The sequence below is a fragment of the Paroedura picta genome, chromosome 10 (assembly GCF_049243985.1).
Source record: "Paroedura picta isolate Pp20150507F chromosome 10, Ppicta_v3.0, whole genome shotgun sequence".
Taxonomy (NCBI): domain Eukaryota; kingdom Metazoa; phylum Chordata; class Lepidosauria; order Squamata; family Gekkonidae; genus Paroedura; species Paroedura picta.
In genome coordinates, this window is record NC_135378.1 from 50233953 (window position 1) to 50252356 (window position 18404).

General features: G+C 41.5%; 1 protein-coding gene across 2 annotated transcripts in view; it reads left to right on the forward strand.

Annotated features, from left to right (window-relative positions):
* TMEM154 (transmembrane protein 154) overlaps window positions 1–16051 on the forward strand; it is a 31893-nt gene extending 15842 nt beyond the window's left edge. For both annotated transcript variants that reach the window (XM_077300084.1, XM_077300083.1), the window contains exons 2-6: window positions 702–1001; window positions 5513–5540; window positions 7083–7168; window positions 10053–10110; window positions 13327–16051. In XM_077300084.1, coding sequence (XP_077156199.1) covers window positions 702–1001; window positions 5513–5540; window positions 7083–7168; window positions 10053–10110; window positions 13327–13342 — 488 coding nt within the window. In that variant the 3' untranslated portion in view covers window positions 13343–16051. The remainder of the gene's footprint in view (window positions 1–701; window positions 1002–5512; window positions 5541–7082; window positions 7169–10052; window positions 10111–13326) is intronic.
* Window positions 16052–18404: the final 2353 nt, after the last annotated feature.

The following is an 18404-nucleotide window of genomic DNA, read 5'->3' on the forward strand; positions in this document are numbered from 1 at the left end:
CCAATTCCCTGCCAAATGGTATTTGAGTACTTCAACAGAAGATAAATAAGAAACAACCTCATTTTTTAAAAAAAGTGCATGTGTAGCCATGAGTGGTCACAGTCCCTGCCCTTTCAGCCAGGAGCTGGTATGGAGCAGCAGGAAGAAGGGAGATGGCTGTGTAGGGAAGGGTGCAGAGGGCTGTCCCCAAGAAAGAGGGAGATTGGGCAAGTTAGTGGGTAGGGTGTAGCTAGAGACCCCCATGGTCAGGAGGGGGCTGGCTTCCAGTTGCACCCATTATAGGTGGGGATGACTAAGAAGAGTTTGGAGTGGAAAGGAAGGGAAGACTAGATAAAATGGACATCCAGAAAGGTCCAGATGTTAGACAGAGCTCTAAAGGCCATGGTCAGGTGAAACATGGGATGGATGGAGGAGGCAGTGGGTAGGGAGCAGAGATAAGCTTCCTCCCCCCCAACCTTGGGACTAAGAAGGCAGAAGGGCAAGATTTGTAATTGAAGACATGATGAATAATCATTCCTCAAATGTTGGTGAAGTTCTTTGCAGTGGGAGGGCACTATGGAGCCTTGACCCCACTCCTGGTTGGCTGCACACTGCATGAAGCCCTGCATGCCCCAACTGAGTCTACAGCATGTTATTAAAACTGGTTTCCAGTTTTCTCAATCCAAATAAAAGTAGTAAATTGTTTACATCTGTTTTGGCAGACCTTGTCACTGAACAGGCAGAGCCAGAATCTTCAGGAATGCCACCATCAACTGTGGAAGGAACACTGGGACACATTACAACCACTGTGCTGTTGACAAGTGGTGACCCACAGCTGCAGCCCACCACCCCACTAACAGAAACTGGAATTTCTGCCACCACAAAAATAGAGGACATGAGTGATCATGGAGGTCTGCATCCTGCTTTGATATTTGGAGTCCCTGCAGTGCTAGTGTTAGTCCTGCTGGTTCTACTGATCTTTTTCATCGTAAGACATCACAAACAGAAACAACATAAACAAGGTAAAATGTTTTGGGGAGATATGAGAAAGATCACAGGAAGGGGAAATCAGGCTCAAATCCTTCCATGTTATGTTTCAATTGGATCTGTGCTTTGTCACAGAGAGAATTCTCAACTCTTTCTCCACTGTATTAAACCACATTTGTTACTGTTGTTAATCTTACCACTATCATTATAATCTGTTTCGTGTTCTCTCGGCTACAGGTGTGTGTGTGTGTAATACAGCATCCTCTGTCAGAGATATTTAATTCTCCTTCACCAGTGTAAGTTATTTAGAAGAGTTTAGATATTTATATTATGCTTTTCTCCCTGAAGTGCCGTATAACAGCATACTTCTCATAGTAACAGCCCTGTGAGATTGGTTAGGGTGAAAGAGAGAGTGACTGACCAAGATCAGCCAACAAACGTCTATGGCAGAGCAGCATTTGAACCTGGGTTTCCCATCTGACTGTTTAAACAGGATACCCTGCTGGCTCTAAGACCACCTTGGAATGGTCTTGTCATCAATATTCCATGGAGACCAATCACTCTGATCCTGTTGGTCCCCAGCAGTAGAGAAATAAATGCCCCAAGATTCCCCCTCCCCCAAATAACTGTCATATAAATGAGAAAGGTTTGCTATTGTCTGTAGTAAGGAAGAAGACAGGTAATAATCTCTGGCATCAGTGAGTGAGACAGGCAGATGCCACCAGCCTTGAGCTGAACTCTGTCATCTTTCCCAAGTCCCCAGTGCCTGGCAGGTTATGTGCAGAGCAGTGTCGTTAGAGCCAAACACATTGCTTACTCCTCCCCACCACCAACCCTCCAACCTTAATTACCTGGCTAAACATATAACTCCAGTGTATTGAACCTGGCTGGCTGCACATCTTACTGCTTATCTCTCCTACCCCAGGAAAGCTGTACCAGGATTCTCTGGCTTTTTTCTCAGGGATTTTAGGCCATGGTGAATTTACTTTGACCATTTTTCATGATTTGTCCCTATTAAGTAAAGATTGGATTTATGCAGGGCTTCTTCAATAAAGAAAGAAGCTAAAATTTGATTCTTAGAAGAATGAATTTTATTCTTAACATGTTCACAATAGTCCTCTAGGGTATCTAGGGTGACTGCCCATTGCTACTTTTAAAAGTTACCTTAAAAAACATTTTTTTAAAAAAGTTACAAGAGAATAAGTTGTGTAGTTATTACAGCAGGTCTTCGTGAAACACTGCGATTTCTTGATGACCCTGGAAAGTTTTCCTGAAAGGGTGGGAGTTAATTCATTATATATTTTTTTAATATTTTTAAATATATTAAAAAAAAAGTATTTATCATGTTGACCTGCCTCCCCTCCCAAAATGGCTAATGGTAGGCCTGGAGAGGGTAGGAAGAGAAGGGGCCCTGGGTGCTTATCCATCCTCCATAGCTGATTTGGAGGATGGACTCCATAGGATCACACTCTGCTGAGGCCCCTCCACACCCCAATCCCCACCCTCTCCAAATCTACAGAACTCTTACAACCTGATTTTGGCCATCCTAGTCCCACTAGAGAAATGGCAGCTTTGGAGTCCCACTAGAGGAAATGGCAGCTCTATGAAATCATTCCTTTGCTGAACTTTCTCCCCTCTGCCCTCCCGAGACTCCCCTCTCCTAATCTCCAGGAATTTCCTAAACCAGGGTTGGCAATGGCAACATTAGGAAGGTACGAGGCAACCTGAAGGCAGCCTGAGTTGGTGGGAAGTTGTCTCACATGCTCTCGGCCCCCCAAATTTGGTGTGAGTGTAAAATGAAGCAAAGGGGAGCCATGAACATTATCCTGAGCTACTTGAAGGAAAGTCAGTATCAAAATATGGGCATGTATCCGACATTCTACTGAGTGGCATCAGCTCCTGCTGCAGCCCTGAAATTTTGTTCCTAGGGATGAGCAGATCCCCAGGACCAATGTAGAGGGCAAAGGGGAAGATCTGAATCAGCAGACATCCTGGCCGTCTCTTCTTCAAATAGATATGCCAATTGAGATACAGCACCCAAGGAAGATTTTGAACATTTGCTTTCTGTTGTTTATTTTTTTCTGCTAGTAATACCACATCCTAACCTCCACTGGATGTAGTTGTGTCTGTCTATCTTCTGTGGTATCTTGTCCACCCATGTCTCCTCTGGCAATTGTTATCCAATCAATATTTTGCTGCTGTGCAATATCAGTGATTTTAAAATCCTCTTCAGACTTTATTATTTAAAGTCTTGCCCTTTTGCTGTAATCTCTTGTAGTTTTTGGTTTATAAGCAGGCCCACTGCACATGTACAGCATAAGACTGGGCTGAAGTAAACAATTTTTATAGCAGGTGTTGACTTCTCATTATGTTGCTTTCACTATTGGAACTGGGTAGCCTCAAGGAATTCGTTGCCTGCAGTCCCCTGTTCGCTGTTAGACTACGCTGTGAATATTAATGCAGCAGAGCTGCAGGATTGAATTTATCTCAGCTACTAATTTCTGCTCAGGTTAAACATCCTTTGGATCTCACTTCACTGTTTTCCTGGCTTTCTATCCTGTTACGTCTAATTTTATGTCAACTTGCAGCAAATACGAAAATCATGAGAGCTTCCTTAAAATACAGAAAAAATGCAGTACCTGTGCACATAGAAGTCTCTTGCTGTTTCCCCATCCCCCAGCAACATGAACTCGCAGGTACATGCTTAGGAAACAGGAGAAAACATGTGCCGTCATGTGTGCATCCAATTCCTCCTGTACGCCATACAAGTTACTTGTGTTCTAAATATGAGTAGGAAGAAGTGGGTCAGGATATGGGAAATGTTACCTCATCCCCCGCACCCCGAACCATTGAATGCCTCTGAGATGAAGGGTATAGGCAGACTTCCATTTGGATTAAGCCACAGAATCATGATGTTTAAGCACAATAAAATGTCATCTGCTGACATGCATCTTACTGTGAGGAACTGTCATGCTCCTTCATCAAAGGGCTCACTTGATGATTCCATGCAGTGATTTTGATTTCATTGCATTGCATTGTTGAAATTGACCTCCCTTACTTCCTGTTAATCACTATACTCATTAATGGTTGAGTCAATTTGAAATTTTCCTTTCTGTTCTCCAAATATCACCCCAAGGTGCATCTGTGTATACACAGGATCACAGTGCAATCCTAAACAGAGTCACACCCTTCTAAACCCTCTAATTAAATGGATTTAGAAGGATCATAGAACATTGTTCTCATCCTAACAGTAGAATTTAAAGCCAAAATACTAGAAATTCCAGTTTCCAAGTGGGAGGTGGGGATCCCCTGGAATTACAGCTAAACTGTAATCCTTGGACACATTTAATAACTATTTATCAATGTAACTTTATGATGTGAATATATCTTGTTGTTAGGTGTCCTGAATCAACCAGGAAGGGCAGGCTGTAAAAAATATAGTTATAGTTATCATCATTATCATCATTATCATCATCATCATCATCATCTCCAAACTACAGAGACCAGTTTACTTGGAGAAGATATATGCTTTAGAGCAGTGGTCCCCAATCTTTTTATCACTGGGGACCATTTATCACCGGGGACCACTCACTGGGGACCAATCAACACCTTTTACTGAGGCCCGGTGGGGGGGGGTTGTTTACTCCTCTACTCTCAACCACTGCCCTAGCACTCTCTGATCGCTATGGTAATGTTTAAACATCCCTTCAAAATAAGACACGCCACAACAATGAAGTGTGTTGTAAAGGGCTGGGGGGGGGGGATGAAGTAAAGGGCTGGGGGGGGGAGAAGGCGTCTTCAGGGCCCACCTCCAATTAGTCGAAGAACCACATGTGGTCCGCGGCCCACAGGTTGGGGATCGCTACTTTAGAGGATGGACTCCGTGGCATTGTACATACTGAGGTTCTTGTCCTCCCCAGGCACCATCTCCAAATATTCAGGAGTTTCCAATCCTGGATCTGACACCCCCCCACCCCCCCCACCTCCCACTGGTGGCCAGGGGGACCTGACAACCCTACAAAAGGCTGGAATACAGATGACACTATTAAGAGTAGATGTGAGAACAATAGTTTGGATATTGTGTGTGGTTTTTTAAATATAAAGCTAATAGCTGCCTTGGAGAGAATAGGGCAGGGATTGGATATTCAGTATGGATAGGGGTAGGAACTTCCCCCCTGTACAATTTTACCATTTGACATTAAGTGCACTGCACCCAAACATAGAAAATAAAGTCTGTGTTTATTCAGTAAGTTCAATAGCTCAGAATACCAAGGGAGGGATAGGTCAGTAAGGGTTCTGCTTTTCAGAATGCCTCCCCATTTTGTCTGTCTGTCTGTCTGTCTGTCTGTCTGTCTATACCGCCGCTCTCGAATGTCTTGCGGCAGTTTACAAGACCAATAAAATACAATTTTATAAAGGCTGCTTGAGTATATAGTATATTAGAAAGTGGCACCTACTTCTCAGTCTAGAAATTCTTTGTTTTTCCACTTTTAAAAAGTGAATTATTCAAAAGTTCTTCCTTAATTACATTTTCATTTCATTTCAGAGGAACTAGGAAGTGAAAACTGTAAAGGGTAAGATGTTTAGAGATTTCTCTTTATCTTTAGTGTTTAATATACTCTTGTTAATCCATTGAGCCATTCATGCTATGCAGACTCCATGTTGTTACAGCATCCGCTTTTAGAGATAAGAGCCTGCTTCTTCAGATGCCAAGAGTGGGTCTCCACTGTCCTGTGATTTTACGTTGGGTGAATGAAAGAGAAACACAAACAGCAGGACCAAGGAGCCAAGTGTATGAAATACAGGGCAAAATATAGGGCATTTCTGCGCTCGTTGCTTATTATACAAATGTGGCAAAATGATTACCTTAAATAGTCGTTATAATCCGCCCTCTTCATATTACTTCGCCAACATCCAGCACCTAGGCAGTAACTGGCCGACTACATCCTTCATTATAAGATGCTATTTATTGATTTCATTTAGTTTTCTTAGATTTTTATACTGCTCTCCCATATGCCCAGGGCGTATCTAGTGTGCGCTACAGGAGAGCAACCAGCAGACAACCAGCAAAGGGAAGTTCTGGAGGCTAAAACATGCTAAAGGCATCTGCCTCATCCCACCCTTGCCCCCGCCTCCCTCTCCCTTGTTCCTGGGGATGGGAATTTCTTTTTTTAAATGCCTAACATCTTGGAGCAATGAATACCTGGACAAGCGTGCAGGCGATGCCAGAAATAATTTTTTTACCCCCAAGTTGAAACACAAAGCATGTCTCTCTAAAGTTTCCCTTCCCCACCGAATCAGGAACGAGATTAATTTTAAAAGTTATATGCATAGGCATTTAAATGGAGAACTATGCATAAAAAAAAATCAGTGGGCATCGTGGGACATTTAAAACATGGCAAAAAAGGATTGGCTGCCTGGATTGATTGACAGGTGAAAGAGAGTCGCATATAAAGCATGTTCTCTTCCACCATTTCCAGCAGCACTTGTGGAGGGTGAGAGGCATGAAAACATGGCAGATGAAAGTGAGACAGCAAAAAGGTGAAGAGGCATGATAATATTTAGCGCTACGCCATTCAGCTGGCATAATGCTATTTTTTTTCTACCTGAAGGAGTCTCAGAGTGGTTTACATTCACCTTCCCTTTCCTCTCCCCACCACAGACTCCCTGTGAGGTAGCTGAGGCTGAGAAAGCCCTGATATTACTGCTCAGTCAGAACAGCTTTATCAGTGCTGTGGCGAGCCCAAGGTCACCCAGCTGGCTGCATGTGGGGGAGCGCAGAATCAAACCCATGTTGCCAGATTAAAAGTCCGCACTCCTAATCACTACACCAAGATGGCTCTCTGAAGTAGGATGACACTCCAAGATTCACACCAAACTGTGGGTTTTACCATGATGGCATGATGCCATGCCAATATTCCCAATTTTGCTTTTGCTGCTCCACTGAACAGTAGATTGGCTCTATAATGCTTGCAAAACAGTTCCAAAACTAGCACCAAGAGGGAAACATTTAGATTTGCTCTAAATATATGGCAGACATAACCGTATTGAAAATATCAGACTGAATGAAAATAGTTCTTAACATTGTCCAACCCATAATTCTATTTTATTTTCAGTCCTATTTTTGAAGAAGATACTCCCTCTGTGATGGAAATAGAGATGGAAGAACTCGATAAATGGATGAACAGCTTGAAACGAAATGGTATGTATCCTATCCTTTCTAGTGAAATTGTCTCTGATTTTTTCCCCCTTGGCTTGGCTCAGTTTCTAAAACATACTTTCGTTTGAAATACTAAAATAGTTGCAGAAGCAAATACCAGGGAAATAATTATTCTTTATATATTATGGAAGATGCTTATTTTAAGGTGTTAATCAGCAAAAAATGCCCACTTGTTATGCTTTAGTTTTGTTGTTGTTTTCAATGAAAAGTTTTGTGATACTTTAAATGTGTAGAGTGGTTTCTACAAGGTGGTTGCGTGTTTTAAATATTTAAGAGTTTGTGGTATACTGTATTTGTCTTAAAAAAAGCTCATAGAACTTTTTATTCAGTGCTGTCACCAGGATGATATTACAAGCATGTTATTATGACAACTATCCCCTTCTCTCAGTCTTTCCATTGCCCCCTCCCCCTCTTTACCCTCCATAACCTGGGATTCAACCTTCTGCTTCTTTGTTAATCAGAAAGTTAGTTGTGATTATTGTCCATTCTGGAAGAAGATTCTGCCTGCCCCTCGTTCTGACCTCCATGCCTCTTTGCCATGTTCACTGCACATTACTTGCAGTCTCTTTGACACCAGAAATGTGCTGTTGATGTGTTAGTAGAAAAGGACCACAAAATGGTTGGCAGAAAAAAGAAGTAGATACACATATATACATACAGGAACCAAGGGGCCCAAACTGTGGAAATGTCTATCATGCCTGTGTGATCTAGTTATTACCCCCCCTTCTTCCTTATGGAACTCAAGGCTAGGTATTAGATTTGGAAAGGAGAGGCTTGTTTTTAATCTTACCTCAGAAATGACTGGATAGTCTCCGGCTAGTTACTGCCTCAAAGCTTCAGTTCTGCAGTAAGAGTAAACTGCCTCAAAAGGCTGTTATAAGATTGATAAAAAGAATAAGATCGTTGTAAAGACCTTGTACATGTTCAGAGCATGTGCAAACTTCACAATTGCATGTCAATGGGACATGCAATTCAGCTCTGATGAGTCCAAAAAATACCCAAATCATCATTGATTCAAGTATTGTCGGGTTTGTTTAATGTGATGTCCAAACCCATCCCATGGCATTTAGGTTTATTCCATTCTTCACCACACTAGCCTTTGGGAGTTATGATCTCCTTCCTCCAGGGTTGTGGACAGAGGGTAGCAATAGAAGACAGAGTATATAGCCATCACCAGCTCACATGTGGAGTCCCACAAGGAGCAGTCCTCTCTCCTATCCTATTTAATATCTTCATGTGCCCTCTTGCTCAGTTGACGCGGAGGTTTGGGCTGGGTTGCCACCAATACACAGATGACACTTAGCTCTTCCTCCTGATGGATGACCGCCCTGACTCCCCCTCAGAATCTTTAGCCAGATGCCTGGAAGCTGTGATGAAATGGAACAAGCAGAGTCATCTGAAGCTCAACCCTGCAAAGACGGAGGTCCGGTGGTTGGGTAGGAAGGAACCATGGGAGGAAGGGACCATGGGCGCCTGCCCACCCTGGGCGGTGTGCAGCTCCTAGTGACTCACTCTGCCAGGAATCTGGGCGTGATTCTGGTTGCTTCCCTTACACTGGAAGCCCAGGTCACAAAGGTATTTTACCACCTCCACCAAGCCAAACTACTAGCGCCCTACCTGGACCCAGAGCACCTAGCCACAGTGATCCATGTGACGGTCACCTCTAGGCTGGATTTCTGTAACTCGCTCTACGCAGGCCTACCCTTATCCTTGATCTGGAAACTACAACTGGTGCAGAACACCGCGGCCAGGACTTTCACTAAGACATCATGGAGATCTCCCATTCGACTGGTACTCCAAGAACTCGGCTAGCTCCCAGTTGAAATCCGGATTAAGCATAAGGTTTTGGTAATCAACTTTAAGGCCATACACAGTATGGGCCCAGTGTATCTGGGAGACCACCTCCCTGCCTATACCCCCAGAAGAGGTCTACACTCCGCCACATTCAATAGGCTGTGGATCCCTGGCCCTAAAGAGGCACATTGGACCTTAACAAGGGCCAGAGCCTTTTCAGTCCTGGCCCCCACCTGGTGGAATGAGCTCTCCAAAGAGGGCCTCCAAAAGGAAGCTCTTCCACCAGGCACTTGCTTGAGGCTGACTGACCCATAACATCTACAGGTGCCCCCCCCCCTGCAGACTGAGAGGTCAATCTACCAAGGGAGTATCAAAGTTATTGTTGTTGAAATACTGTTCTAGTTGTTCTTATTGGTATGTTATTGTTATTGTTATATTGTTATATTGATAGTGTTCTATGTAAATGTTCCAGAATGTTTTATGTAAACTGTCCAGAGCCGTAGGGAAGGGCGGTATAAAAATCTAAACAAATAAATAAAATGACAACATAAGAGCTCCCAGTAAGTGGCTAAAGACTTAGCGCTGCAGTTTACATGTAGAGGATGGTGGGAATGGCCACTGACCTTGCCACTGGTCTTCAAAGTGGGCATATAAGAGCCAGTTGACACTACTTGATGGGTGCTACCCAGCAACAGCATTAATAGGATAGCAACATGGATGCTCGCCAACTGGAATAATCCAGCAGAATAACAGATGTGATAACAAACAATTCTATGATGGGTCATTTATTATTATCCATTTTATTTTTAGCTTGTGACAAAGGCAAAGTGTTAGAGATGGGTATTGTTTATATACACAGAAAGCACTGAAATAAATAAATCAAAGGTTACTATGGCTTCTGCCGCGTTCACAAAGAATTTTAAATGGCCTAATGGCTTTAGGCATAATATATTAAAAATAAAAAGTGATGTCCTTCAGGAGTCTGCCATGTGGTCATTGCTATTCATATTGAACATACATTCCAAAATTTGCCAAGTCTAACAGTTCCATTGTCTTCAAAATCATTTCTTAGCCGAATGTGAATGCCTAGCTCCTGTGAAAGAAGAAAAGGACCTGAATGTGAACACCAGGTACTTACAGCTTTCCAATTGTATTTCCAAAAAGGAAACAGCCAAGTTTAATAGATCTCAGATTGAATAATGGTCTTTGCTGGTTTATGGTTTACTCCCAAATCTATTTCACTTATTGTTAAATTTGACAACTTAGGTCTGCCATTTTTAACACAGAATGAAATTCCATAAGAACTCCAGTCCCTCTTGGACCAGTCTTCACAATAATAACAAGCAGGACCTGTGGACTGGAGCAGCTTCAGATTCCCACCCTTGCTAGTTTCATATCCTCAAACTGCACTTTGGAGCCACTGTTTGCTTTTTTGCAAAAATAACAACTTGCCACAGTTGTGCCAACATTGTAGTTTTGCAGTGGAGTCAATAGTGGTCCCATGAGGGGCTTGAAGTTCTGAAAACTGAATGAGGGAGGAGGCAGAAACGGCTTCTCTTTATACACCAGGGGCATAGGTACAGAAGGGTCCACGTGGGTCTGGGAGGCACAAGGCTCCCCTTGCAATTTTGATATGTAGTTCTCATGTCATCCCCCAACAAAGAGGAAGAGTTTATAACTCAAAGATAAGTCCTGTGAGGCATTTTTTCTGTAAATTCCAATGAAGTCTCCATGCTAGTCTTTTGCTGGAAAAGAAGGACTCTTGCAGCACATCAAAGATTTCTTGAAGATAAACTTCCAGGATAATAGGCACTGTGTCAGATACAGAAAATATATCCTGCTGATTGAGAATCAAGAGAAAGAGAGGGGGGGAGGCAGGGAGGAAGAGCTGTGAAATGCAGATTATGCCATTTCTCTGTATAATCCTTTGCTGGTACAATGAAGTCTATGGATGAGTTTCTTGCCAGCTAACTGTTTCTATACAGTTATAATAATTTAAATGGGACTTTGGGACAGATATCTTTTGCTTCCCAAGAAAAGATTGTCTTGTACTCATAAGGCTGATTTAGTTGATTGTGACAAAAACTTACGTTGCATCCATCCTAGAATGAGCATTGCCCCTTCAGCTCCCCTGCCTTCCAAACTCTTCCTTCTAATATAACCTCCATCAAGTCACAAAATTTCTTATGGTGATTAAAAGAATCATCTTTTTTATTTTGAGAACTCATCTTCCAATAATACATTTTCAGCTACACGAATCCAACAGACGTGTATACAATGTTGATTGATCCTTCTTGAAAATAGACTGGGAAGATAAAAGAATGGGGAAGGGGGTGGTGATGGGAGGAAGAATGATTGTGACCACTAGGTGGCTCCACTTTATTATGAATGATATTTTTGTTCTACGTAATTTATTCCATTATATTAGAATTAAGTGTTTTGCGCTAAAGCAAAGACAATGTCAAGTAAAAAACGAGTACTCATGAGAAATCTGCCATACAAGATGTGAGAACAAAGCTCTCTGCTACATAATTAACAACGACCAAAACAGGCGATTCTAACCTGCAGTTCCCATTGGCTCCTTTGTAGTCCCACTGATGCTCAGTTTAAGCAGTCAGTAAATTTCTCCCCAGAAACTTGTAAAAATCAGAAGATTATGGAGAAAAGAACATAGGAAACAATAGAGTGTTTAACAGGTTCTTCTACTAGGTTTGCTCTAAGTGGTTTGTGTTAAGAATGTGCTTGGCCGAGGGCTTCATTGTAAAATCAGGAGAACTTCAGCTTTCTAGACCTTGAAAACAGAATATAGGCCAGAAAAGTAAAAAGACCATGTCCAAGTAGCCAGTGGAAGGAAATAATGGCCTCAAGTGGGTCACAGGAAAAGGGAGTCATAACTGGTCCAAGGAGAAAATGGAAGGAGCAGGTGGCAAGAAGGAATGAGAAAGGATGAGGAGGACACATGAAATGAGATGGTACAGGAAGTCCAGATTGTCACTTTCATGGCTATTGTATGAGCATGAAAACTCTGCAACTTCACAGACAATGTAATCACTCACATCAAATTTTATCCCAGCAAGGCCATTTCAATGTGTTTTCTGTATCAAGCAAAGCCCAGTTTTGCTGCCCTCCCCCACTCATGAATAGCACAAATAAGTGAAAAATAATCCAACGTTTTCAGGAGGAAAGCAAGTGGATGATATCTCCATATTCCAGATGTTAGTGTGATTGTGCAGCTTGTTCAGGATCTTTGTTTAATACAACAGAGTTTGCCCAGTTATAGAAGTGAGATGCTGAGTGCAGTAACTAAATCTCCCAAGAAGTATACTACAAAAACTTACATTCTATTCAAGTTGATTCAGTTCACATTTAGGTTCCAATAGAAAAACAAGGGAGAAGCCTAATCAAAAGAATATACTTTCCCGATCACAAGTGACCAGCTGTTCTGGCATCATATATACGGGAGTATGAGGGCCTTGTTTCTACAGGAGAGACTTGTGGAGATGTGTGACTCTATGAAAAAGCATGTTCTGAATGGGGAGAACAAAGACACATAGAGAGGGCAGTTCCCAGGTTAAGACAAAGAGGCATCCCATTCAAGGAGATAACATTTATACACACTTAGAGATGAAATTCCCTACAATGTCCCGGCATGCTGAGCCACTACCTCCAACAGTAAATTCATATAAACAAGTATGGTGGCTAAGCAAGCAAGCAGTCCATATGTTCTCCTACCTTTATAGTGCAATCTTAAGGACACTTTCCTGGGAGAAATCCCCACTGAATAACATGGGATCTTCTTCTGAGTAAACCTGTTTAGGATTGCAACAGTTTGCGCTGAGCCTCTTTTAGCTCTTTAGTGTCCCAAGCAGTTGACTGAGTGACTTAGTAACAGATACAACCTTATGCATTTGGTGAGATTTGAGCAATGTGTGAACTAAAGATGAATCATTTGTTCCTATTGGCTAACCTGGCAAGACCTCATGGGGAAAAACAGATTTGGGTAGGGAACAATCTGCCCGTGTGTGCTGTTTTACAATTGTGTAAGCAAGCAAAATCAGCAGACAGACATTTTATGATTAAAGCATCTAATGTAGAAGAAATGTAACATCACTCTACTTTTGTTGAGAATTCAATACAACTTGAGTATATGTACATTTTATACCAATGGCATGTAGTCCAATAAAAACACCTTACTTTATTCATTCTGCAAAGCCAGATTGGCATCAAACTGTCTAATCTAAGAGTAACCACACAAAAGTAATTACTTAAGACAAATTTGTTTTAAAATGTATACCCCAAATGTTATGGTTCATTATTTTAATTATTTTAAAATTATATTTACATAGTGACTGTGAATCATGAAGATGGCACTACATGGTTAAAAGAAGAGATACAGAACACAGATTCTGGAGATCCTGGATAATCAGGATATGAATCTCAGTTTCCACCTGTTGCCGAAATGAACACATTTGCCTGTTCCTGTTAGCATTGTCCATCATAATGGCAGCACCAGTTCTACAGAACAAATTTACTGAATGCAGATGTAGAAAACAATCCCTTTCTAGACATTTTCAGTTCAACTTTTCTCTTGAATATTTGTATGGTCTATTTGTAAGGTTCCTTGTTATACAAATGTCTCAGGGAGCGGATATGATACCCCCAGAAATGTATGAATTGTTTCCTGACTGGTGGACAGGTGGAGTTAACGTTTTGTCAGGTCCTTGGGTGTTTGTCGAGGGGTGTCACCTTCATCTGCTGGACCCCAGTGCCATAGGCTCCTGGATGGTTCATAAAGGATGTAACAACAGAGCCTCTACTAGTTACCTCCAAGTTTTCAATTCTGATACCTTTGTTCTCTCTCTCCCTCACTCTCCTCATTCTGTATCTATTTACCCCCCCCCCCCGGACCTCTCAGTAGAAGAAAAAAAAAGAGTTGGTACTTATTCTCTACATGAAGGAGTCTCAAAGTGGCTTACAATCACCTTCCCTTTCCTCTCCCCACCACAGACACCCTGTGAAGTAGGTGAAGCTGAGAGAGCCCTGATATTACTGCTTGGTCAGAACAGCTTTATCAGTGCTGTGGTGAGCTCAAGGTTATCCAGCTGGCTGTATGTGGGAGAACAGGGAATCAAAGCTGGCTCTCCAGATTAGAAGTCTGCACTCCTAACCACTACACCCAGCTGGCTCTTTATTTTACCTCTTTCCAATCCCCTGGACCCACCCATGAGGGCATATATCCTGTCAAACACCATCCTCCTTCCCTCCAAAGTAGTACCTTTAAATATTTAGATATTTGGTGATACTCTTAACTGAAAAGCCCACGTGGCAATAATAACATCTTCTGTCTCCAAAACTACTGGGATCATTCTGAATTTTTTTTCCACAAAGGGAGGATATCTTATTGATCCAACTCTGAAACTTTTTATGTCACCCCCACCTCTTATGTAGAGTCAAAGTTTGAGGATGGAAATATTATACAATTCAAAATCTGGAATCAGTACAAAATCATCTTTCACAGAATACTGGCTTAACCTAAAGGTAAAGGCTTTGGTAAAGGCAGAACTGGGCATGTTCTCAATGACCATTTATGCACTGGGAACTTCACTGTCCAGCTCCCATGCAGGAGCACAAATTGGGGGCAGATGAGGCGCACCGGGCCAAATGCTTCTCCATGAGTGTGCAGGAAGAGGGGGGGCAGCCTGCCATGACTAAAACTCCAGCCTGCAGCCTGGATGAAACCTCCAGTGCATAAATGGTCAATAAGGGCTCATATACATGTCATCTTACTGAAATATTGGTACAAAGGAAGTTCTGCTTCTAGCAACAAGATTAGGAAGCTAAATATTGATGCATTGAACCACACTGATGATTCCCAGACTGCGTATTATAGTAATATTCTTTCCCACTATTCAATTCTGGCTGACTTGACGAGCCCCCCGATCCCTGGTTTTAATTTATGAGACAGGATTTTTAAGATCAATGTCTCCTATGATTGGCAATTAATATTACAATCTAAGTTCTCCCCTTTGTTTAAATTAAGACCACTTATGAAAGAGCCCCATATTTAGTTAACATTACTTACAAAAAAAAATCTCAGACTGGTCTTCAGTACTTTGCAATTTCAGACCATGTTGCTAACCTTTCTTATTATGCCTCAATTGTAATATTATGGGTCTTTTCTTCATCCTCTTTTCTTCTTGAAAGCTGTCTTCTAGAAAAAAGATTTGGTTTTTTTCACCTTTGTCATGTATAATGAAACAGTAGCAATAGTTCTGTAATATGCAATGTACTACTTTTAAATAAAATATATTTATTACATAATAATAATAATGCTTCTGTTTATGTGTATATCCAAATCCAGAGGATGTACAACAAATATGTACTATTATGCCCTCTTTTCAAAGAGCTCAGAACCAAATTTCTAGATAATTTCTTAACTTTTTCCTCTTCTTTCTCAGATCTTGAAAAACTCTCATTTCTGTTATCCAGTAATGATCCCTTTATAACTAATAGAGTACCACTCTGCTCTGGCTGCTTGAAAGCTCCAAGCTAAGCAAGCAGAAATTTTGGAAGCAAATACACAGCAGGTATATTGGCTTCATTAAACTACTAGCTTCAAAACCCGTTCCTAAGAACGGGCCTTGAAAGGGCCCCCTCCCCTAAGCCCCGGCTTGGCAGCCTAAGGTGGCTTTGGGCCGCAGCTCACAGCCGGATCAAGTGGGGCAGGCGGGGGCTGGCCAGCTTGTTAGCAGGCCCAGGCACTGAGGCACATCTGAGAGCAAAGAGGCTAGAGTCCAGGGACGGAGGGAAGGAGCTGCAGGGGCAGGGCCCTATTCCAACTTGGACAGCAAGACACATCCCACTCCCCAGGCTGTTTCATAAATATATAGAGGAACCACGAATAAGGATGGGTTTCTTCTTGGTTTCACTTACACAGTTTTGTTACAAGAATTTTAAGAATTTTGTTGGTATCTTTTTCATCTGAATTTTGTATTTTATATTGTATATTTTGTACTTATTTTATACTGCTAATGTTTTATATTGTTACAGTCTATGGCCATATGCAATAAATTCAGCTACTACAAACAGTGCAAATGTTCCCTTGATTTTGAAATTCTTTGCTCTTCAGTGTATGAAACAGTACTAAAATGCTGTCAATGTAAAATAGTTAATCTTCCTCCTGATATTGATGGTACTACCTCATACAGGATTTGTAGTGATTAATAAGTTAGACTTCTTGGTACAAATTGGATATGCTGTGGCAACTCACATTGTTCTCAGAGACCACAAATTATTCTTTACAAAGCATGGTTATACCCTGGAAGTCTTTTAATTCTTTGTGAAGTAATTTGAAAGTTTTTGGTAATGAAAAATGCAAAAGAAGCATGGATGTTGGGGGCTCCCATTGTGTTTTAAGAAACAGGAGAGAGACTTTGAACTTGCCCTATTTTTATATGAGGGGTCTAGGAGCAACTTTAACTTGACAGCCAAAATAGTCGAGCCCTTCTTTTCTTTTCAGAGTAACACTTTTGCTTTATTATGGGAGGGATAAGCAAACAAAGGAAAAAAATTAAAGAAGTGAAAGAGCATCTCAAGCATTGCTGCATAGTCAGGCTGAGCGGTCATTCTCTGTCTTGTGATTGGCTTCTTTGTTGCTTAGATAGTGCTAGTTGGCTTCTGAAGGCATGAAAGCTCTACTCCAGATATCCCAGCAGTTCCCTCTTTCTGGTTGTCTCCTAGTTAGCAAAAGATGATGGCTTCCCTTTTTATTAAATGACTCCAAATTTGCCTGCCATCGGGATCTTCCTTTTCCTGCTCAGCTTCCACAAATTAATTTTGACATGGGCTGTATTTTTGAAGAAGACCCTGTTTTCCCCTCAGCGTTTAGTAAGTGGCATCTGATAACTGTACTTATGTCTGTGGTACCCTGTGATTCACCAAGTCCAACATCCTTTTTCACACAATGAAAAAGTTAACCAGTTGTCCTGGATGACTAACAAGCACAGAGTAGAGACCAAGGGCTTCTTCTGATGTAGCTTCCTATAGCTGGCTTAAGTTTACTGCCTCTAGATGCAGAGGTTAGTTTTATTGGGTGGTCTGTGGGTAGTGAAAGATTAAACTCCCTTTCTCTTCCTCTCACAGACTCAATAAGAAAGTCCCATAAGCCTGGAATTAGTCTTTTACTGCATATTCTTTCCCTTGCAATGTATCATATTTCCATTGTTCTTCGAATGTAATGGCCTGGATATTTTCCCCTGTTTCACTTCAACTGATTTCCCAGTACATGTGCTCACTTATGCTCTGTGTATTTCAAACCACACTTCTTCCCCCCACCCCTTTTTACAGCAGGCTCTATTTGGGCTTTTAAAAAATGCTAACTTTTATGCTATAGTGCTATACCACTAGAGCAATTAAATGACATCTGAATGCTGTCACTATAGTCTTGAATAGCTATAGTTAAGCACCAAGGCTGGAGTGTCCCACCTCCTTCCCTCTAGGACATCACCACCTAATAGAAGTCACAACCTTATTATCTACTGGGCTGGGCAGCATGTGATACCAAGGGAAAGGGGGGAAAGAGGCTCTGCCCCTTTCCAGGTGCCAGGGAGCCCCTGGTGATGTCTTACAGAGCACAGAGGCTTTGGGAATCCCCTTGGAGAATTGCTGGTCTAGCATTATAGCACTATAACATTTAAGATGTTGAAGAGAAGAAAAACTGAAACAGAATGTGCAGTGGGAAAGGGTGGTGGGAAATCTGCTCTTTCTAAAGTGTCATAATCATTTAACTTATTTAGAAGCACAAAGAACCCCTGAAAATGGCAGAAAAGAGTTTTCAAATAGCCTGGCTCCACTCTACTTTGTGAAAGGAACATAAGTGTCATTGTTTGAATGGGTAAATAAACTCCACTAGTAGCCAGAAGCCAAAATGGTTGTGTCTGAAATGACACAAAAATGTGTTAGCAGCCAGCAGTTAAAATGGATTACAGGGGTTGTTTGAAAGGGGTCATTTTCAATCACTTGTCAACAGACACTTTTTCTAGCACATAGCACTGGAATGCCATTTTGGACCCTACAACAACAAGTAGTTCTCATTGCCAGTTTAAACAGAAATGCCACTGACTGTTTGCTGTCACTTGGTATTGGATGAAGATCAATGTACATTTTATAATATCAGTAATTTACTTGTCTTCTATTATTAAGGAGACAGATACATTATTCACACACAAAAACAAGAACATTACTAATTGAACACATAAATAAAAGTGGCAATGTTAATCTCTCCAAAATGTTTATAAATGTTTATATAACCATGCTACTATCATGTATTATTTTTGTAAATAATTATGAGATTTAAGTGAATAATCTATTGTAAGGATGAATTTATTACTGAATGGTCTATATCTGCTGGCCGCTGACAAGATCC